The sequence below is a fragment of the Carica papaya genome, chromosome 2, assembly GCF_054855325.1.
Source record: "Carica papaya isolate Zhongbai chromosome 2, ASM5485532v1, whole genome shotgun sequence".
NCBI classification, from domain to species: domain Eukaryota; kingdom Viridiplantae; phylum Streptophyta; class Magnoliopsida; order Brassicales; family Caricaceae; genus Carica; species Carica papaya.
This window is the reverse complement of record NC_142310.1, coordinates 27,070,181-27,093,804: the sequence shown is the minus strand read 5'-3', so window position 1 is coordinate 27,093,804 and position 23,624 is coordinate 27,070,181. Positions and strand designations below refer to the sequence as shown.

At 32.9% G+C, this 23,624-nt stretch overlaps 4 protein-coding genes across 8 annotated transcripts; 1 reads left to right on the top strand and 3 right to left on the bottom strand.

The window, feature by feature from the left end:
* Window positions 1-12: 12 nt before the first annotated feature.
* LOC110808767 (Eukaryotic aspartyl protease family protein) lies at window positions 13-1,610 on the bottom strand. The gene has a single exon (XM_022034374.2). It carries the CDS (start codon window positions 1,595-1,597, stop codon window positions 173-175), a length of 1,425 nt encoding a protein of 474 aa, XP_021890066.2. The 5' UTR covers window positions 1,598-1,610; the 3' UTR covers window positions 13-172.
* A 3,013-nt stretch (window positions 1,611-4,623) lies between these two features.
* Window positions 4,624-11,211, bottom strand: LOC110808756 (TRAM, LAG1 and CLN8 (TLC) lipid-sensing domain containing protein). 2 transcript variants are annotated; one of them, XM_022034357.2, is made up of 10 exons: window positions 10,577-11,211; window positions 9,713-9,760; window positions 9,341-9,581; window positions 9,075-9,163; window positions 8,853-8,991; window positions 7,832-7,906; window positions 6,613-6,734; window positions 6,359-6,434; window positions 5,846-5,905; window positions 4,624-4,939 (listed from the first exon to the last, which is right to left on the bottom strand). In XM_022034357.2, exons 3-10 carry the CDS (start codon window positions 9,479-9,481, stop codon window positions 4,811-4,813), a joined length of 831 nt encoding a protein of 276 aa, XP_021890049.1. In that variant the 5' UTR covers window positions 9,482-9,581; window positions 9,713-9,760; window positions 10,577-11,211; the 3' UTR covers window positions 4,624-4,810. The 2 variants fall into 2 exon arrangements, with proteins under 2 accessions (XP_021890049.1, XP_021890048.1); XM_022034356.2 differs by lacking the exon at window positions 9,713-9,760 and having other exon boundaries at window positions 10,577-11,210.
* Window positions 11,212-11,805: 594 nt separating this feature from the next.
* Window positions 11,806-14,178, top strand: LOC110808774 (transcription termination factor MTEF18, mitochondrial). Its single transcript, XM_088213785.1, has one exon. The coding sequence runs from the start codon at window positions 12,202-12,204 to the stop codon at window positions 13,960-13,962; it is 1,761 nt and encodes a 586-aa protein (XP_088069911.1). The 5' UTR covers window positions 11,806-12,201; the 3' UTR covers window positions 13,963-14,178.
* A 2,976-nt stretch (window positions 14,179-17,154) lies between these two features.
* Window positions 17,155-22,170, bottom strand: NPR3 (NPR1-like protein 3). 4 transcript variants are annotated; one of them, XM_088213782.1, is made up of 5 exons: window positions 22,036-22,170; window positions 20,675-21,032; window positions 18,768-19,521; window positions 18,413-18,607; window positions 17,155-17,712 (listed from the first exon to the last, which is right to left on the bottom strand). In XM_088213782.1, the coding sequence occupies exons 2-5, from the start codon at window positions 20,894-20,896 to the stop codon at window positions 17,468-17,470; spliced, it is 1,416 nt and encodes a 471-aa protein (XP_088069908.1). In that variant the 5' UTR covers window positions 20,897-21,032; window positions 22,036-22,170; the 3' UTR covers window positions 17,155-17,467. The 4 variants fall into 4 exon arrangements, with proteins under 4 accessions (XP_088069908.1, XP_088069909.1, XP_021890039.2 ...); XM_088213783.1 differs by having other exon boundaries at window positions 21,965-22,155; XM_088213781.1 differs by lacking the exon at window positions 22,036-22,170 and adding an exon at window positions 17,862-17,974 and having other exon boundaries at window positions 17,573-17,712; window positions 20,675-22,029.
* Window positions 22,171-23,624: the final 1,454 nt, after the last annotated feature.

Genomic DNA, 23,624 nt, shown 5'->3' with positions numbered 1-23,624 from the left:
CAGCAAAACAACAAAAAGCAAAATTCATTTTTTTAGCGGTTTGAAAAAGAAAATTATTGGGAAAGAAGGAAGCAGCAGTCCAATCTTTTTCGGGCTAGAGCATATAGAGGACCGTTGAAGTGTAAATATAGTCCCTTTAGAGTGCCTTTGAAGTGTCTTCAAAGACCTGATTTCATTTGAAAGCTGCATTTGAGGCACAGTCCATTGGCTGAAACCCAACTCTTGCATTCTCTAAATCATAAACTACATGCACATCTTGTTGTTGGAAGCTCCCAAAGATCCCAGCTGGTCCATAATCACCCTCCTGCATGCTTTGAAACAACAAGCATTTGACCACACTCGAGTTACTTGGTGCATTCATCGCATAAAATTTGTTTTTCTTTGGTAACACAAGGCTCACATTGTTCAAAAAATGAAACGTGATTGAAGGAAACATATGTTCGTGTTGATCATCTATAGCACTCAAATTATTGTTTGGACAAGGTACCATGTAACAAAGATCAAAACCGGTCCGATCCTCCGTCTCTTTGGCTCTTGGGTAGCTTATCATCGACTCAAGAATCGAGAGAAGTTGTGAATAGAATGGCTCTGGGAGGTGAGTATAAGTTGTTCCAGAATCAATCAACATGCCACCATTGCCTTGAGAATCAAACTCTCTCAAGTTCAAAGACACGGGGGTTGAACTAATAGTGCTAATATTACCTACACTTATGGCCTCTAACCCAATATAATAGTAGTTAGGCAACATGGGATTGGTCATCATGGGGGTGAACTGCATTAAATCACCAGTGTTAGAAATAGCAGCATCTCCTAAAACTAAAGGGCTTGTGATATTAGGATTGTTTGCATACTTAAAGGGCAAGAAACAATGAGAGAAACCTTTGTTGAGGAACCCTAGTTGGGAGGGTATAGAGAGAGGTCCTCTCCCAAATCCTGCAATTCCAATGGGTTCTTTATAAGTAGAACCCACACATCCGAAACGAAATTTAGGTACTTCCCTAATAAAAATAGTATCAGAGGACCCATGAACCCTAAGAGTATCCTTAGTTAGCATCCCTGTTACCACCCCTCCCTCGCCATAAGTGTAAGCAAATGAAGGGCATGGCCTGGAACATGTGCCCTTGAGAAGGGTACTCAACGAGCAACCAGCCACTGTGCAGGGATCAAGAAATGTATCAGAGCTATGGAGGTCGGTACAGAAGGAGGAAGCACATGTGTCCCTAACTGAAGAGGATGAGCGAGAAGGAGAAAAGGTGTCCATTAACTTGTAGTTTCTATACTCGTCACAATCCATGCAGTCAAATGATAAGTTGGATCCACAGGGAACCCAAGTAAGGTCACTGCCAGTATCCATATAAACTTGAATGGTCTGTGGGGGTGTCCCTATATTTAGAGATAGTAAGTACCCATCTCTTATTTCCCTAAGTGACTCCACCATGGCATCTCCTACTGATGAATCTAGCTGGGAGATGAAGACGTTGTTATTGTATGATTTAGCCCTAGAATGAGTGAGGCCAAGAACTAGTGGGTTGAGATTTTTGGGTGATCTTGCTAGGGTTTGATTGAAGTTTAAAAAGGTTACCATCCCTATCATCATAACGAGAAAGATTCTCATGGCTATAAATGTGTCTGAAGCTTAATAATCTTGATATGGACTCGTTCGTATTTATAGTCTTATCTCTTGCTGAGATTAAGATTTATTTAATATATATATATATATATATATGTAATCTAATTAATGATAAACATTGCAGGAAGATTTAGATATAGTTTGCGGCGCATGTATATATATATATATATTCTTCTTTTACAGTAAGAAGTGAGGAAGTGCTTTTTTCACGTGTGGATCCACAAGAGAGTGTTGGGGAGAGAGAGAAAAGCAAAGCAAATACATATGTCGAGAGAAAATGATCATAATTATAAGCTGCATTTTTGTTTTTGACATATAAATCTTACCTAAAAAGCATATAAATGATCTATTTACATACAAATATTTAGTGCGCATGCTTTTATTTTATTATCCATATATATTAAATATTTTTCTGAGTCTAATGTTCGTATATTAATTAATACTCACAACACACATGTTTTATTAAAAAAAAAAAAACACACACACACACATATATATATATATATAGTTTACCGTTAACATGGATATTTAATTAGGCTTACCTTACCCATTTTTGAGTTCGATGTCAGTTTTACGAGGATCTTCCATACATAAATATATAGACACACAGATGCATACATGTAGGGTTATTAATATTTTGGTTAGTGAGTAGATTCAGAGTGGAGAGCACGTGCATTTCTCGTGGCATATAATTGGACAAGATAATGCAAACTAGGGTTACAGCATTTGGAGAAGAAAAAAGATAATTCCAAACATTTTTGTGTGTGTGTGGGTGTATGTACATGCATCACTTTCACATTTATTAATTACATGGATCGAATTGAAGAAAGAAATATGAAAGTTATGATCATGTGTTTGTATTAAATAAATAAATACGAATTAATTAATTTATTGTACAAGTTAACGACTAATCATAAAATATACTTAAATTTTTAGAAACATATTTTTTTTTTAAAAAAGAAAGTAAATTTTAATATTAATATTTTTTTAAAAAAGAAATATATATATATATATATATGATGTAAGAGAGTATCAAATAAAGTGCTGAGAAAAAGAATTAAAATTTTATTATTTTCATGATTAACTTAGTTAAAATATATATTTTTTTTTTTAGTAAAATACTAAAAAATGAAAGAAACAATTAATTAAGTGAATTTGTTAGCATGTTTTAGATAGATAATTTTATGGGCTTTATTTAAAATAAAATGTTTATTTATCATAAAAGAAAACAAATTTAAGTAAATAAATGGTGTATGTATGTATGTATATATTTACGACAAAGGATTTGCCCATTACTCAAATTTATATTCATATCATACAAATTAAAGTTGTTTTTAACATTTAAATTAAATGGGGTTTTGGATATCAAACTGGAAAGCTGCTTACGCGGAGATGACACAACATCCTTAAAAACTTGAGAGAATATTGATCGATCAATCCTAAGATGACATGTAAATATTGTCACATGGGTTATAGTTAACCCCCCACCCCCATATAATGTGTGTGTATATATATATATATATATATACGTACTGAAAAAGAATTTAACTTTATTAAAAGATGGTAGAATATTAATCAATTCACTTTAAGCATTTTCTTTTGAAGAGGTTTACCTTCTTAATATATAAAGGAAATGTACATATATGTATATTTAATTAGATAATGGAAAATGACCGATCATAAAGTTGTGTTTGATGAGGAAAGGATGATTATCAGAAAATAAGAGCATCCCATTACCATCTGGTCTTGATAAATTGTCAAGCATAAAAACTGACCTGAAAATTAACAATCAAATAACAAATTGTATTATCAGTGTATATGCAGATTCATCTTTTTTAACTCCCCAAAAAATACTGACTAACTTATAATATTTCGATTCATTAACATTAAAAACTTAACTTATTAGTATTTTAATGAAATTATAGTGACTAATTTGACTTAAATTTTAACAAGTTTGTTACATTTTTTAACCCCCCAAAAACAAAAAAAAAAAAAACATTCCAAGGTGTATTTCTAACAATAAGTCACATTGTTGTTCTTAGCTTGGAGGAGAGAGTGGTGTGTGTGTGTTCTCTTATGTGTGAGTATAAACATTAGAAAGTGAAAGACACGAAAAATAGAACTAATTAATTTAATTAATTAATTTTATATTTAAATCTTAAACTAATCCTTTCATTTTCCACGCTCGAATACATTACAAATTTTAATTATTTTAGATAATATTAATTAAAATGTATTTATATATATATATATATATATATATATATATATGGTTCACCTTACATGCAAAACTCATCAAATTTAAGATCAACTTTTTATTTGTTATCATTTATCTTAAAAAATTCTAAAGTTTTAAAACTTGATGTTAGTTACACCCCAAGTATCTTAAAGGATTTCTTAGTGGTTGAATGGAAGAAGGAAGGCTTTGGAATTAAGCCTTAAGGGCATGAAACCTTAAAGGCTTTGGAATTAGCTCTTCGGCCAAATCCATCCAAGACATGGAAGACATGAAATGGGCATTGGAAGGATATCCAAAACTAATTGCCTACTTTGACTTATTCTTAATCTTCTTCCAACTTTTAATGTAATCCAATCTGAATTCTCTCTCTCTCTCTCTCTCTCTCTCTGAGTATCAATGGAAAGAATACAGATTTTCACAAGTTGACACATCTGGTGGTTAGTCTAGGATCATTCACTTGAAAACTTTAGAAAGGAATTCCTGAGATTGACTGAAATCAAGAGATGCTGTTTACAAATCGAGCTAAAACACATGAGATATTAAGGCAATAAAAGCAAGAGAAAAACTTGTCTTCTCAAGAGATTTCTTCCCCTTGATAACACATCCTTCTGGATCTATCATATTAGCTCGATAATCGAATATCAGTAACAATAATATCATTTTAATTATTTATTTTTAAATTTTAGTCATATCAGAAGAAAAAAAAAATTAAACCGAGAAAAACGGTAACCAAAAAATTTGAAACAGCATCAACTTGAATGTACAGCCATGCAGATCAGATATCAAGGTTATACTTGAAAGGTATTCAGAGTTAATCATTTACAAGAAGTTGATTTCCATCCATATGGAAATCAAATAAACTTTCCCTATCAATTATACATACAAAATGGAAATAAAAGTTAAATAAAGTGCATTACCTAATAAAAGAGAGATCCTACCAGTCACTGCCTCTTTGCTAAAGTTTTCTTCAACCCCTTCAAAATCTTCCCAAACCACATCAAGTTCATCGCAGCTAGTACTGATGGTACCACAAAAACCAAAAGGTATCCAAATGCGTGCATCTGTATGACCTGCCAATGCATTCAACTCCAAACCATTACTGGAAATTGGCCGAGTCCTTCACATCTTCAAGTTCAAAGTATAATCTATTGTAATTTGATGCTAAACCAAGTCATCATGACTCGTGCTGTGTCCGCTATTAAATTACTTAGTAACCAATCTTGATATTAGAACAGTATAATATCCCAATGAGATTAGTTTACTTAATCTTTTCCCAATTCAATAATTAATAATAGGGTTTTGTGACTGGCCCAGACAGAGCAAGTAATACCATTAAAGTTCTAACAGCTAATCTTGGCAAAGGAACAAAATTAGAATCATTACGCTATAACAATTTCAGAAAGCGAGTCTCAAATATAAAAAGAAATTTGATACCCCAATAAGTAAAATTACAAATCCTCCCAAATAAGCTAATATCTAAATAACTTCAGTTAGTACTTCTGTGGAAAGATGTATATTACTAGAAATTGTTCTACAAGAAGACTTGGAATCCAAAGAGAGGTTTTTTTTTTAAAAAAAAAAAATTCTAAACAGAGGTGTTAATTTTGTCAGTTTTTAAGTTCCTAAAAGACAAAATTGGCACAAAAGCACAATCATCATCCCCAATTTTTGTCAAACTCCTATTGTAAAGTACAGGGTGAATATGAAGACTGTACTGTTACATATTTTTCAACTTCTGGAAATAAATTAATTGAAACTTTTTCATTAAAAATTTGCCAATGAACTTAAGTTTGCTCCTACTCAAGCAACAAGAAATGACTCTAGAAACTCAATATGAAAACCACAGTGGACGGATAAATATTTGCACCCATAGTTAAAGAAAACTATTCAATCAGAACAAGTTTAAGGAAATAAAGATTCTCAGTTTCCACAATTTAAAACAAAGCACATGCAAGATCCCAGACAATCATTATTACCTGGTTGTAGTGCAGGTAAACATGGTAGAACATGTAAACAAACAGAAGAACTCTTGCAACCTGCATTCCATATTCAGAAAGTATCTGAAGGTTAAAGAAAAAGAAAAGGGGGGGTGGGGGAGGGGGGGGGGGGAGGGGGAGGAGGCCTTTGTAAGGATGAAAAAGAACTCATATAAGCAGAAACTATAGGTCACAGTGGCATTCAGGTTATGGAAACCTCAGTTTGTCACAGATGTAAGAGATAAGAAAGATTCCAATTCAGGAGAAACCTCAGTAAGTTTGTCACAAATGTAGAAGATAAGAAATAATGCCGTTCAGGTTATTGAAACATCAGTAAGTTTATCACAAATGTAAAAGATAAGAAAGAATCATCAGCTCTTTTTCCTGTGAGAGCTTAACTAAATGTCTTTTTCCATGTTTTTCTTTATTCCGCCTTCTCCAAGGGACCGATTACAGGGGCATCATGGTGCAACAATTTCTTCTAAATGAAAATTCTAAAGGATTTGAACTCACCAGCCAAGCGAAAAAGATAACTACACCATTAATAAGATATGCATTAGACCTCTTCATGCCAGCAATATCAAGATACCTACATAAGACCAAACAAATGATTTAAGCAAATTTCAAAATCCCTTTCTTTAATAGAAAAATAAATATTGCTAAGACAAGGGACCAAGGAGGTGCCACACCTATGCATAAAGAATGCCAAAGACGAAGAATTAAATCAAGATTCTGATCTCAATATAATTCAACTGCTGGAAACTCACCATCTCATATTAATCTCTGGAGTCGTGACCTCAGAGATGAGAACCATGTATGTATAAAGCTGTCCTTCTCCAGAAAACAGAGAATATGCTACTGCAAGTCCAGAAAGAGAGTGATGTACAACCTGAGACCAGATATTATTAGCATCTTATTAGTTTTACTGACATGCCTCTACAATGCATATACAAGTTCAGTATAGAGTTCTCATTCATGCACGCTCCACATTATGATTTACCTTATTGCAACCTAATCTATTATATTATACTGCTGACTAGCCATTTAGTGGAGATTAGTCCTCAATATATCAAAAAAGGCCTTAGAGCTACTTAAAAGTGATAAATATGCAAATGGCATGATTAGAAATTCATTGAAATCCTGAGATCAAATATGGAAGTCAAGGTTATAACCTTTTTTATTTCCATCTGAAGATACTATGCTTCACATTCAATGAAGTAAACCACAGCAAATTAGGAATTTAAAACTCCATAGTTGAAGGCAAATGTTCACATATTTAAAAGCAAAGATAGCAGAAGTAGGTGCTTATATGCACATGTTAAAAAACCAAGGCAAGGTAAGGCAACAGAAATGCCATATGAAATAAGGTGTTTCTTTCCAAATCTTCAAAAGATCTATAGGAAACTTATAGGTCCATCTAAAACTATAGAAAAACCTAATAAGACTGAAATTACAAAAGTAGTATTCAATCTTTAAGCATTTAAATAATGTTAATTTGTAATGGTGCTGCCTTAGATTTACAAGATGCTCTTGCAGGATTATGAAAAAAGCATATCTACCATTTCATTTAGACCTGATTTTATACCAGGCCAAACATGCAAAAGTCTCAGATTATTATCCCTCTTCCTAGCCACCTTAACTGATGCTTTACAAAGTCTAATGCTAGACATGATTTTTCTTCATGGAACAAAACCATTCAACACAAAAAGCTTTTATTAAATAATACAAAACCACAACTCCGAAGGGAAGGTTGGATGCTGTCTTCTTCATGTTCAGCTACATCTTCACCAACAAGAATGAAGACTACATTACGTTATGAAAAAGGGGAACTGAGGCTTTGGAAAATATTTTTTGTTTAATTATGATGTTCAGGAAATATTTTGTACTTTGATAAACTCCAATATAATGTACTCAAGGACAAATAAATAAATGAATAAACAAGAATAAGCACTAGCCACTACATGTCCAGCCTATACATTCACTTACATACTCTATTCCACCCAAAGAAGGATATAGCCAAACAATCATTCCAAGATCAGCAAGGAAGTAGCCAACGGAAACCTGTAAAAGGATATGCAAAGAAACACCATATCACCTTTAGAATGCTTCTCAGAATTTTGCTCACAAGTCAATCTAGAATAATTTACTAAAAAAAACATCGAAAAAAGTTCAACATGCTAAAAAAAAGGTGGGGAAATGAATGATGACATTTGATACATGAAATAAATTGTATGTTATACATACAAATATGTATAAGAATATGTATAGTAACATGTGGTGGATGATACATAAAAGTATTAATTAGAAAAACAAGAACAACACTCTTGAAAACACTAAAAGCAACCTTTTATTATATTTTCGATCAAAAGAAAAAGAAACTTTTGTTATGGTGCATACTTTATTGTTACTTTTGTCTTTCACCCATCCTATTCATTTTCAAGTATCACATGTTTTTTTATTTATGAGCGTATGAGAGTTAGAAAGCTGAAATGCAACCTATACCTTGTACGTGTTTCTTCGCAGGTTCCATATATTGTTTAATGTCACACAAAAAAAAAAAAAGGAAGTATCTCTTTCGAGGAAGTTCAAAATTGAAAGGAAAAAACTAGAGGTAACATAAGCCCGCACAACTATATGGATATGCCTCACTGAATGGGCAAACTAGATTTTTAATTTTAGGCTAAACAGCAAATATTGTACAGAAAGTGCTAATAAGAAATCACAAAAGCAAGAAACTATAAAGAGTTTGAAGAAATTGCATATCAAATTTTAATCACACTTATTCCACAAAAATAATTCACTCATTCCTAGCATAACCAACAAATTTTAAACACGTGTCATAAGTTGCACAGTGATACATTAGTGAAAGCGTTCCAAGAAATATTAGAAGAATTGTTCTGTTTGGAGCACCAAAGCAATACATCACTAAGAACAGAAAATATAAACTGCCTCCAAGGTATAAGACCAAAGTCAAATGTTTGAGTCACTAAAATAAAATAACACATACCCCCAAAGCAAATGCGGAAACAGGTGAGCTACGAAAGGTGACAAGACCACCAATGTTTTGGTCAGAAAAGAGATCTGACCAGAAGACAAAGTACAACGATATAGCTGTGATAAAAATGGCATGAACCGTAGAGATACCACTGCCAGTTTAGATCATTAATCAATAGGTATAAGCAATAATCTAAAAATTGGGAGGAAATTTGAGGAAGGATCATGTCCTTACCGATTGTTCCATTCAATTCGCTGGATTTTTGTAAGACCATTGTAAGTCTTGAAATTGAAGGCACTAATTAACTGAACGAGATCATATGCCTGTGTCAGGAGAACACATACAGTGCATGTTAACATGACAGTAGCTCGAACTGGATAAATTGGTCATGCAACTTAACTGAATCTGAAAGAAAGCCCAACAATACCCAAAAAAAAAAAAAAAAAAAAAGGAAAAGAAAAATCTGGTTGTACTCAGGCAAGGGCTTCTTGTGTGCATACCACTTTGCAAACAAGGATACCAGCTAGTATAGAAGTGTATGGAATGAAGGGATCTGCTAATAAATAGTTCTTAACCAGCTCCTCAGCCTGATTTTGGTAGGACTTGATAGCCATAACTGTCTGTGATGACATTGCTATCATACCACAATCTTTCAACTGTTATTCTATTAAAAGGCTTTAATGAACCTTCTTCATCCCTTATCTTCCTTTCCTCCCTCGTCAACCTGCCATTTTATCCCATCTATAACACACAAAGAAAAAAATATGATTACAATCAACCACAGTGGATTTTACATTTTTAGAATAATCTAGAAAATTATAACTCCTAAACCACCATAATTTTCTAAAATATGACCAAAATTTATTACATACCCAGCTTTGAAGAAATTTAAAGAGGAAAAGTTTCTATTTCGCCTTTCCCTGGTTAAAGCAAGAAATAGTAAACTTTTAACACTTACTAGCACCACATTCAACTAGTCCACATGAAAAGCTGAAACAGCCAGATACTTCAAATTACAAATGCAATCTAGGTTTACACTGCTATCCATAATAATTTATGATGTTGTGAAAATTTACTTTATTTTACCATCAGGATGAATATCAGCATGTGAAAGAAATAGTAAATGAATCATTACTTCTTATTATTAGTTCAGCTCAATATTCTTCAAATATATACTCATTTCCATATATCTCCATAAAGTCATTACTTCCCGTGACTCCTTTAGGGCTTACCCACAGTATGTCAAGTTCAACCATTTAAGGTACATCAGTTACAGTGTGACTCTCAGCATGATTAGTAGCTCATAATATCTTTATCATCCTAAACAGCACTAACAAGTAAAAGAAGAAAACATCAGACCCTGTTATTACTAGAGAAAAATAATGCTATACAAACGTCAAAACAGACAAGAAGGAAGGGGACACTATCACCCGGTAACGCACAGTAAGAAAATAAAATAATTGGAAGGAAAAGGGAGAACCCAGAAAACTTGATTAACATGAGATTACGAAGATAAACGCCGAATCAAATTCTTAACTTAGAGAGGAGAAAAAAACATTTGAGACCAAAGGACTCCAAAGTTAATCTAAATATAAACTTTTTGTTTTGCTAAGGATCTGATATCACTAGAAACAAGTCACAGTAAATACTATATGTTTAGCGGAAAAAAAAAGGGAAAATCAAAAGACCAAGGGAAATAAGTATAGAGAGGCGAAAAATAAGATTGCAGAGCATACCGCAAGCACTAACATCCCGCCATCGATGAAGAAACCAGACGAGGTATCATAAAGCGGCGAAAACGCATATGAGCACCAGGATCAACAACCGATGGACAAAAAAGAAGGAGAAAAGCAAATTTGTTTGTTTGATAATAAGGAAGAAAAAAGAGTAGTGAATGAAGGGCGAAGGAGAAGAATCCCAAATCTGGAGCAAAAAGAAGGAAATGGGAAAGGTTAAACACGCGGGAAGAAGCAATCCATTGAGCAGAAGGCGAAAAAAGGCGAAAGGGTAATGTAAAGGAATAAATAATAAAACCTAAGGAATGGGAACCATGAAGAAAAGGACTTGAGGAAGAAAGAGAGAGAGAGAGAGAGAGTCAATGCAGTGGAGATGCGAGGTCAGTATTCTTAGAGAAGGAAAGCAGAGAGTCAGAAAGAGGCAGATGTTAACATCATGAGGAAGAAACAGGATTTCATGACCAACAACCCGTAAGCTTCAATCAATAAGCTAATGAACGGAATCTTCCAGAGAAATAATAAGAAGAAAAAGAGGATGGATATATATATATGTATGTATGTATGTATGTATGTACACGCACATATGTCTTGTGGGTTGATGATGATGATACGTGTAGCGGAAGGTTTGGGTGAGGAGAGTTGGTTGGTTGGGCCGTCGTGGATTGCGTTTTGTCTCCTCTTCAATTAATCCTTAAGGGTAACGAGGAGCGTGGTTACACGTTCCTTCAGGCGCGTACACCTTTTCCCTTCTCTTTCTTTTTTTTTTTTTTTTTAATTTGTTATTTTAATCATTAAATTTTTATTTATTTCTAAACATATTTAATGTCAATAGCTTTCAATTTAAAGCAGTTATTATTTTATGCGTTATGCATTATTATTACTATTATTATACTATCCATTTCTATAAAATAAATAAATTTAAGACCAATTTAAAATCTTTTTTTTTCTGTTAATGATACATTTTGCACTTAATTTATATTATCTGTATGATTATTATATTCAATAATCAATCTTATAATTTAATTAGTTAAAAATTATTTTATAATCTCCAAGACAAATTTAATTGATTAAAATTTTTATCCCTACAGTAATAATCAATCATGTAAAGTTAATTAATAAATTTTAAATTTACTTTTAAAATATTATAAAAATTACATCAATTTATGATTATTCAATAATCAAGATCTATATAATTAACAAAAATAATAATAATAATAACTTGGAAAAAAAAAAAAAAAAAAAAAAAGGCTGCCGTCTCAGCCCAAATTGGCGGACGCCGAAGTCTAAACTCTAAAACCCTTTCTTTTTTAGGGTTTTAGGCAACGGCGCCGGAAGTAATTTTTCGTAACTGATGATGCTCTCTTGACCGAGACAACTTCTTGTTCTTCCTCCTAAATAAAACCAGAAGTCGATTGCCACCTCTTGGAGAAAAGCTAGGTAAGCAAAGCAGTTCAACAACAACTCGTATTTATCTCTCTGCTCTCTTTATTTTCTCTGTAAAATCATGGGTTACCCAGAAAAAGTTCCATGAACTAGGAATCGTTATTCTTAGTTAAAAGGCATGGTTAGATCACCAGTTCTAGATTACCTATAGTGCTTTTTTCTCTGTATTCCTTAATCGTATCATGATATTTCGCAGATTATCTGAAATGCTTACCCAATCCAATCAATTTCTTGCTTTCCCTCCAATTTTGTATAAAAAACCCTATCTTAAGCTTCAGTTGTTTCCCGTTCGGTTTGAATTTCGATATTTTCATGGCGCTAAACTCGCCCATAGAACAAAGATTTCAGTCACCGAGTCAACTCATTCACCCTCTTCTCTGTTGGCTACTCGTGTCTCTCGGGTTGCAAGAACAGAAGCTCAAGGGGTTCTTTTTGATTATTTGCACTGTACTAGAAACTTAAGCTTCACAGACGCTGAACATATTAGCAAAAACTCACCCAATTTTGTTCAAGTTTTGTTGTCGAAGATTCATTGTGAAAAGGATGTGACCCGGTCTCTGGCCAAATTTCTTAGATACAATCCATTAAATGAGTTTGAGCCGTTTTTTGAAAGTTTGGGTTTGAGCCCGAGTGAGGTCACAGCTCTTCTTCCTCGGGACTTGATGTTTTTAACTGATGACAGTGTTATGCTTGAGAACTATCATGCTTTATGCAATTATGGGATTCCTCGTGCTAATATAGGTAAGATGTATAATGAAGCAGGAGAGATTTTCAGATATGATTATGGAGTGTTGGCTTTGAAGCTTGAAGCATATGAAAGTTTGGGTCTTGCCAAAGCAACAGTCATAAAGCTTGTCACTTGTTGTCCATTTCTTCTGGTTGGTGGTGTTAATGGCAATTTTGTTCTTGTTCTTGATAAACTCAGGAGATTAGGAATGAAAAATGATTGGATTGGAGGATATTTAACACCGAAAAGGACATACAATTGGTGTAGAATACTTGACACCATTGATTTTCTTGATAAAGTGGGTTACTCCGAGGATCGCTTGGGTAATCTGTTGAGGACAAATCCTGAATTGGTGTTTGAAGGTTCAGGGAAGATGGTTTCTGTGTTGTTTGGCAGGCTGCTGAAACTGGGGCTTAAGATGAATGAAGTTTATTCTTTGTTTATGAAAAACCCAGAAATCTTGTCATCTAAATGTATAAAAAATTTGTTTGAGGCACTGAATTTCCTGTTTTATATTGGGATGGGAACAGAAGACATAGCGAAGGTTGTGTCTAGTAACATAGAGCTTATGGGTTCATCTTCTTTGAAAGGACCAAGGACTGTCTGCAAAGATCTAAAAGTTACCAAAGATGGCCTATGCCAAATTATTAAGGAAGAACCACTCAAGTTGTTCAGCCTGGCTTCTAAATCAAAAGTCAGAAGAAAAGAGCACATAACTTCCCTTGATTCAACTAAACATATGGAGAAAACAGCATTTTTATTGAGGTTAGGGTATGTTGAAAACTCAGATGAGATGATGAAAGCTTTGAAACAGTTTCGAGGCAGAGGAGATCAATTGCAGGAAAGGTTTGATTGCCTGATAAATGCTGGTTTAGACTGCAATGTAGTTACTAGCATAATTAAACAAGCTCCAATGGTGCTTAACCAGTCAAAAGATGTTATTGAAAAGAAGATTGATTGCTTGAGAAACTGTTTAGGTTATCCGCTTGAATCTATAGTTGCATTTCCAGCATATTTATGTTATGATATCGAAAGAATAAACCACAGATTTGCAATGTATGTGTGGTTGAGAAAGAGAGGTGCAGCAAAAACCATGTTATCCTTGAGCACCATTCTTGCTTGTTCCGATGCAAGATTTGTGAAGTATTTTGTTAATGTTCATCCTGAAGGTCCAGCCTACTGGGCTAATTTAAGAAAATCATCTACTTCAAGCTAACAGTTGTTGTATTTTTTTTTTTTTTTAATTTCTTTCTTGAGAAATGTAATAGTCTTTAGCAAGAGTTATGTAGAAGATAAAATTCATCCTGCACAAGAAGAGGGGCCCGAAAATCAGGAGTCACCTCCAGACAGATAAAAGTCATTAGATACTCATATAATGAGGATTCTTCTATCTTACTTTTATATTATACTAATAAAATTCATTTTTTCTTTACACCTTCATTCACATTCAGGCTACTCTAATGCGGAAAAAAAAAATATATATATATATATATTTTCTCTTCCGATTGTCTTGTTTGTTGTGCTATTATGTTATAAGGACTCATGTAATGTAGTATAATTTAATGTAGGGAGGGTCATTATGATTCATTACTTCTTATGAACATCCTGTAACCCTTTTTGAGTTGGAGAAGGGTGAATGTAACTCTTGTTGAATTTTGATAAATAGTAGTTTAAACCTGTCTATTTTAATTTAATTGATACAGTTTAGTACTAAATTAAATGTAAGTTAAAGTAATTGAATGATAAGTTTAAAAAAAAAAAAAAAAAAAAAAAGAAAAAGAAGGAAGAAAGGAAGGATTGAATTCTCAATCTCTTCTGTTCTGTGATTTGATTTTTGTATTTTAGTCTGGACCATTCTTCTCATCTCATGTGGAAACAGAGAGGGGATGGTGTTATAACATACTTAGTTTCAGACCACATATTAAATGTTTATATATGCCTGTATATGGAATAAAATTGATTGGAGGCAACGAAGCTTAAGCTTGGCCCCCATTTTGGAGATATATACATACACAAACATGTGGGTGGATATGCAATTCTCAAATGTTGCAAGGGAAATGAGAAGATAAATGTTAATTATTTGACAAATAAATCTCTCTGTGTTTGTTCAAGAGCAAACTGTTTATTATGTTGATATTGAGAAATTCACGAGAAAATTTTGAAGACGACATTTATCTGATCCGATCCATTCAAAGGCAAAAACAGTATTAACTTTGTCGTTTCCGAGTAACCTTGTCCGGTAGAATTCTGATGGGCTGATCCTTCACTCCATGACTAATTTCTCATTCACCACAACTTCCTAACATCAAATTGGTCATATCCATGCCGATATAGCTTGAGACTTATGGGTTCTGGATTTATATACATATAAATTTTACATGCAAACCCAATAATTTTCAAGTTAATTAATTCCAAGCGAAGTTAGTATTTTTATTAACTAAAAATTTATATATTTTAATAATTACACAACACGTACGGTAACTTTCTAATTTGACACACATAAAATATACAATCTGATTTGAAAAAACAAAAACAAAAACACAAAAATATCAACTGATGAATGATTAATTCTTCCATAGTAATTAACTTACACGTAAAAGGAGAAAATTAATTTGAACAACTCAAAAATTTGTGATTTGAATTCTAAACTAGAAGTTACAGAAGGCTCTCATTTTATCAGCATTCTAAAATTTTGAGGATAAAATTGGTTAATTCTTCAACATCTCAATTTTTTTTTTTTTTTTTTTTTTTATAAAAAAAATAAGAACTACTTACTTCTTTCTCTTGCATAATGAAAGTTGTATCGAACCCTTAGTAATCACCTTTAAATTGAACAAGATTTGAAATATACGATTTACAAGTTTGTGAACATCCACATAAGCTATAAAAGAGAAAAACAAAAAAAGTTGTGAATCAATAAAATATATTGTAGATGAAGACTCTTACTTTTGTTCAATTAACATCTCCTTTTTTTGTCAACTTTAAAAACTAAAGTAACCTACAATGTTCAATTGACGGGAAATAAGAACAATTGACATCTCATTCTTGCCAACTTTAGAAACTGAACCTACTTATTATCATGAAATTAGTGCAATTGAACTATTTTTGTTCAATTTTCAATCTTATTTTTGCCAACTTTAGAAACTAAATCTATCTATTGGGTCCATTGTTTGCCAACTTTAGAGATTAAAATTACCTACAACGTCCACTTATAAGAAATCAGAACAATTGAATTAGTTTTGTTCAGTTAATATCTCATCTTTGTCAACTTTAAAAGTTAAACTTAACTTGTCAATTGATAGAAAAATTAAAATAGTTAGACTGAACTTTAACATACCATCTTTACTAACTTTAAAAAGTAAACCTATCTCTTGATTGAATTATTTTTGTTCAATTAACATCTCTTCTTTATCAATTTTAAAAACTGAACTCACCTACTATCTCTGTTAATAAAAAATCAGAACAATTGAATTATTTTTATTCAATTAATATCTCATCTTCACTTACTATATGTATTGATATGTTAAGTCAGAACAAATGAATTACTTATGTTCAATTAACATATTATATTTGCCAACTTCATAAATTAAACCTACTTATTGTGTCCGTATGATAGGAAATCAAAACAGTGGAACTATTTTTGTTTAAACTAAACTTACCTACGATGTCTGTTGATAGGAAATTAGAACAATTGAACTGTTTTTATTAAATTAATATATTGTTGTTTTATGTTTACTAAAACACTAAAATTAATACTGTTTAGTACAAAAAAATTCTAAACAAAGGAGAGAACAAGAAAGTTAAAAAGAGAATCTTTCTTTCTTAAGAATATGGATGATTATTTATAATAGAACATATGTTCAATTTGAATTCAAATGTTAACGGTGTTACTGTACATTAACAGTCAATAATTAAATTAAAAAAATTTATAAATATATATTTTGAATATTTTAAAATAGTATAAGAACTAATTTAATTTTTTTGGTCTTTGATTTAATATATCATTTTTATGTAAAGAAAAAAAATAAATAGTATTAAGTAATAATTTAATAGAAATTAATAATAACTATAACTAGTGGCATTCCCAGTGTTGAAAATTTCTCAAAAAATGAGACTGAAAACTACAGGTGAGTCTACTAAACCAGAATTAAGAGAATGAATCATATGGGAGAAGAGAAAAACAATTGAAATTCAAGCTGTTGGAACGTAAAGAGATTTACCCTATTTTTTAACCAACAAGTCCAACACAATACTTTTCCTCTTCTACCAGTATAATTATTAAAAACACAGCTAAATCATAAAGACATTACTTAATTTAACATAATTTATAAAAATATAATTACATACAAACAATTATACAAAACATAATTATTTTTATATCCAAAATGATAGGAAACACTTCCTAGAGTGCATCAATATGATCTGTTTGATTTGGATTTCATTTCAACTCAGCTGTTATTACATAGCAAAAAAAAGTTTTAAGGTTATCTTGCATCTCACTTTAGAGTGAATAAGTCCTTTTACCAACAAAAGTAAATAAGTTTTTGCTACATTCTCTCAACAAACAATAGTTTACAGATTTAAAAAAAAAAAAAAAAAAATTCCTACCTAAAATTGTATAAAAGACCAGATCAGCCAGATTCTTAATGAGGCTAAACCTAAAAATCCATTTTGCTTGACACACTTTTCAAACAATTCTGTCTTCACAATCCATTTAGCTTCTAAGTTACAGCATCTTTTAAAGAAGATGAAGACGAAGAGGAAGACAATCCAGAGCAGCTACTTCGGGCTTTGTCTTTAATAAATGCCTTTTGGACATCATCTTTAAGCTCCATAAACCGAGTTCTCTTTCTTCTCTGTTCATCAGGAGTGCCCTTCTCAAGGTAAAACAAATCTGGGAGGTCATCCTCCATGAACCTATCCAGCACTTCAGAGCAATGAGGGAAAAAGCGGCGACCCATGTTCACTGCATTATCAATAACCCAAATTATTATGTGGCTTTCTAAAATTATATTTTCTTGGCTTGTGCTCCATTGAAGGAAGAATCTGGCTTCGTATAAGAAATTAATGGAAAAATACAAGTAACATTCATTACATGATTTGGACTGCACTAACCCATTTTTGCAAGTTGGATGATCCCATATAGCACCCAAACGATTAACTTATCATAGAGATACTCAATGGATCATAGATATTTCTGAGGATTCTTTTATATGTGGTGGAGAAAGCTGAACCACTAACAGGATGAAGTGAGAGTTTGCACCATAATTATCAAATACCAAAATATATGTACAAAATACATACATTTTTAATTATTACCTTGAAAGGCAAAAAGCAAAATTGCAGCTTTTTTTTTTTTTTTCTCATATCCTAATATGTAAACAGAAAATCTTTAAACATGAAACATATTATGTTTTTACATGCAAGGTAACCACCCAATCCAAACTCCAAAGTAACAAAATTGCCATCTGGTTTTCCCTGGTTGCCTATAGACCTACTAGACCACTATAACCAATTGCTGCAAAGAAAGGCACCCTAAAGTACAAGTTCCACAGGAGATTGAGAGTAACACGAACAAAATAACAGAGGCCACAAAGAGATGACATCGTATTCAATTGAGACAACGTGAACAAAATATTGAATATGAACAGATTTAAAGCTTGTACCTGTTTTCATAAGTGATTCCACCCTAGAAAGAAGCCTTTTCTTCTGCATGGTAGGTGTCTCATTTAAGTCAACCTCCCTTAGGTTCCCATTCGATCCTGATGAGGCTGAAGGACCGGCAAACTCAGATGTTTCAGCATTAGCAATGTTCATGGCTACCCTGGCTTCAGCAGGGAAAAATAATCGTGCAAATGAAACTGCAACACATAAAAATAGAAGCACATTAAGAAAGGGATGCTAAAACATTCCATGTAAATAAAAAGATATTCACTTTAAAGTGAAATTCCAAGTAATAACATAACCAGAATGTCTTTATGAAGGAAAATAGCTTCGAAAGTGTCGTCTACAAACTAATACCTCTGTTTTCCAGGTATAGCAGCTTCATGTGCAGATCATCAGCCACTGTGTGCGAGTTCATAGATACATCTCCAGCCATTGGATTCCTCCTCATTTCTCTCTCTAGAATATCGATGCATATCCGGTCTTTATTGGTTTCTTGGCCCTGCTCCATTTTTGCGTGATAATCTTTTGGCCTTGTCAAACCCCTGCAGATGTTAACAGAACTCTGCCCATCCAAAGTCAACTCTGAAGCAGAAGCTCCTTTGGTCAAAAGTGACACTAATATTGATGGCTCTTTACGCATTGCAGCGATATGGAGAACAGTGTAACCCCTAGAATTCCGAAGATTGACATCAGCCAGACCTAGGCAAAGAACCTCAGACACAACTTTTGGATCACAGTATGCCACAGCATAATGGAGAGCATTAGCATCATCTAGACTTATATTAGACTCAGTCAGAAGTAGCTTCACCAGTTCAACATCATCCGAGTCCAATGCTTTATGTATTCGCCTGACTCTTTTTTCACGAAATGGGTCCAAAATTTCTCGGTTATTGTTTTCATCAGGCGGAGACTTGTCTCTCACCAGTCTAATATCCTCTGCAACTTCAAAGGGGAGTTCTTTCTCAATGGAAACCTTGTCAAGATCTGACCTTGCCACTCTATCAACACACTGAGCAATAAGCTGAGTTAAATGGCAATGAAATGCTACCACAAGGATTGGGAGAACATGTTCCACCATAGCCTTTCCGGTAAAGTTAAGAAGACGCCGCTGCCAATATAGAAAAAGTTGATAAGATGAGCCTGAAACAGAATTTATATTCACGAGTACAAGTCCCAGGGTTCATCATTGTAAATATGAAACAGAGGTTTAAATTACAGTTATTAACAGGCAGAGCAGCACTGGTATTGTTACATTTAAATTCTAATAAAACTAAGTTTTTAGGTAAAAAAATTCAAGATCCACATTAAAGATAAAGCATGGTTTTAAACAAAAATTCAAGTTCACATCAACTTTTTGATGCAAGGAAAATGCTGCAATGTGATACAACTACTGCCCATGCTAAGATTGCTCTAATTAATTGCATAAATTTTTTCCTGGTATTTCTCATGGCAATACAATTTGATATAGTAATGACTTATAGATGACCTTGCTGTGAAAACAGTGACCTATCCAATGTCAAAAACTAAAGGTGATGAAGCATGAAGCTTGCACTTAGAATTGATCAATTAGGTTACCAAAGCTGGTTGCTCATAAGAAATTCATCAAGCCATTTTTCTAGGTACATGCATAATGAAACATTTCACTAGATTAACCAGATACAAGACCCAAGTAGACATTTATGAATAATGTTTCTACACTCTGTACCACATTAATGGTGGAAGATCCTTACCCCCAGTGAATTAGTGTTATTTGCAGAGTGCTTCACTTTATTCAAAATCCTTTGGAGAAAAAGTATAAAATAATATATCCAGAATTCAAATCCACATCCTACAGGTCGATAGCCTTAATATAAAAGGTAGGGTGATCAAGTATCACCTCAAACTTCATACTCATGTATCATAATCATCTCAACAATCACATAAGTAAAATTTTTTCACAGTTTACAAATTTTGTAAACATGGAATTCACGAAGGTCCCATGGAGCCAGGCGCTTCGCAAATTAGGCCTTACCTTAAGGTTCTTAGTTTTCACACAGTAGTTCATCCATAATACTCTATTATTGTTTGTTATTAGATCATGAAACCAACTAAGTGGGTGCACCGGATTTTTTAATTGTCAATGAAGGGAACAATTAAGTGACCAATGAGGCTAACCCTGAGCATCAGTAAGAAAAATAATAGAACTGCACCACTATACAATACAAATTTACAGACAACAAGCAAGAAGTATAACTTATGCTCATTGTGAGTAGCACACTTGCCTGGAAGAGGGAAACCAGCTCTGGTATTTGGAATATGGACGAGGCATACATCAACTCCACAGCAAAATCAATGGCTGGCCTACAGGCATCATGGGCGCATGCAGTATCAACACAGGTCGATACCTCCATGGGAGAAGGCTTTAATTTTCCAGTGTACAAGTAACTCAAGAATATCAAGAAGGCTTCATATCCAACCTTGCCATGAGGCAACAACTCACTCATTTTGAACTTTGGTTTTCCTTCTTTTTCGGGATTCCCATTTTTTTTCCTGAAGAGATCATTGAAGAACTTGCTCCTAGCAGCCAAAATACATCGATGAACACCAACAGAAATGCCCTCCACAATGATATCAGCATCACTGTAATCACAAGTTGAATCAATCAGGAGCCGTTCCAAGTTGGAGCTTAGCCTGCTTAGACTGATCACCTCAAGATTAGGCCCCGTTTCATGGCAAGAAGAGGATGAGAAGTTATGGCTAGCTGAGCAATTTGATAAGTGGGAAGATGAAGTAAAGCTCAAAGATGATGATGGCTCAGCTGAATTAGCCATTAACAATCTACTTAAGAACCGATTTGTACTAGTAAGAGGGAACTTTTAAGCTAACTTTCATACTTCTCCAGTAAAAGCTAAAATCCACCCCCCCAAAAAAACTGAAAATCTATAGAACTATCTTAACATTCTTGATCGTTATCATAAAGGGAAGTGCCCATTTCATGGAAAAGCTATCACAATTCATGAGAGAAACAGAACGCGATGAAACATAAATAAGCCTTGTTATTAGATTCCTGGAGATGGAAAATAAACCTCAACAGACAGAAACCCGGGAAAAGAAATTTCCCGAATGGGTGCGAGACAAAGCGAATTTAGCATAAACATGAAGCTATGATTAGTTACTGCAATCAATAAATATAGAAACATAGATTACAATTTAAACAAAAATGAAACTACATTTGACAACACTATTTACTTCAATTTCTTGCTTGAATTTCCAATACCACCTAATCAGCATAATGACTATGAGGAAAACTCATTAAAGAAAATTAGCTACCGAAAACAATTAACATATAAAATTTCAACAGCTTTCATTTCATTTATCTAAAAACAAAAACAAAAAAAAAAAAAACTGAAGCAGATCTAAGAAAAATTTCTTAAAGAGGAAATCAAAGACGCACTAATCAAGGAATTTCTTAAAGGAGAAAAAAATCAGATAAGATTTCTATTCAAGAGAAGCAGGATGCAGAGGAGAAGCAAAGAGAGAGAGAAAAAATAATAAATAACAAGAGTAATCACCAAACGAAGTTTCCTATTTCGCTATCGACGCAAACAGGAAGAAAGAGAGAAATAGAAAGCAATTAAATTACTTAAAGAGGAAGAGAGAGTCAAGAGAGGTGAAGTCGTTCTGGGGACGAAGATGATGGCGTCAGCCTCCGTAGCTGGATTCTGCTGATGTAGACAATGGCGTCAGGTTTGTGAGAGAGAGAGAGAGAGAGAGAGAGAGAGAGAGAGAGGTGGGGGGAAGCTTTGTCGTTTTTTCAACGAAAATCAAGACCCTATTTATAATATCAAAGATTTCGTGTCCTCGTTAGCAATCAAAATCTAGGGTTCATTATGAAAATATTGAACAGAAGAGAGGTTTTTAAAAATAAAAATATTTCAGTAGGCCCCGGTAACTAATTATAGGAAATATTCTGGGGGGATTTCATATTTTTTAAAACAATAATTTTTTAAAAAAAAATTACATGTATTTATTTATAATATAAATTAATATTAATGGATATTGTATTTTTGTAGTCAAATCAATTTATAGAATAATTTAATGATAGTTATGGGAAAGGTCCAAGTTGTTATCATAGTTTTGTATTTTCCTCGTGGAATCCGGTTGAAACTATAAAACCAATAATAATAATAATAATAAGGCTTCTTCCACGAAAATAATAAAATAATTAAGTAATATAATAAAAGTAAATATTTTAATTAGTTGATATGAATTATTGTAACGATTCTGAAAATTTTAAAGAAAATAAATCATAAAATAAGTGTAGAATTAGAGTTTACATTCCTTATATAATAACTTAAAATACTAAATAATATTACGGGAATTATCATTTGAATGAAATATAAAAAAATTAAAAAATTAAACAAAAAATAAATAAAACTAGCATCTTACTCGCACCCCTCTTGTAGATTGAGCTCTTGATCCTGATCCTCTTGATCCGAAATTATTAAATAAGGAATGAGTCACACTAGTTCAGTAAGAATATCACGCTACTCACCGACACAGAAATGAAGGTTGGTATAAAAATCAAAATAACTAATGAAACTCTTAATTAAGAAAATTCATTATCATAAACAAAATCGTTTAACGCCAACTTTTCGTAGCGAAATTTACAAAACAATTTATAGAGACAATAATATAACACATTTTATAATTTTATATGCAATTAATTAGAAAATAATTTTTTCTTTAATCAGCCTACTAGTATTCATGGGGGTTCATAGGGATGTCCCCACAATGCGTGAACTTTTTCCTTTAACGTTTTCAATTAACGAGTCGTCCTCATACCTCGTTCGGTATGAGGGCCAAATTATAAAACCTCGATACCCCGTTCGGTATGAGGGTGAAACAGACTGTTCCATACATTGTCTAGTATGAGCGTCAAATTACTAAGTTTCAATACCCCGTTCGATATAAGGCAACGTTCACAATAGGATTTTCTATGCACCCAGTCCGTCCACTATCTCATAGGATATCCAATAAGGCTACCGTTTCATCCATTCACTTAATCACACAGTTCCCCATTTACCTTTAATCTTTAGTTTTCCAGTTCAATCATAATCACATAAAATAACAATACATACATTCAAAACTTTAAAATCAATCAACAGATATTATCATGCATCCAAATTGTAAACTAATTCAACAATAATCAATAGTGAATAATTTTTGATT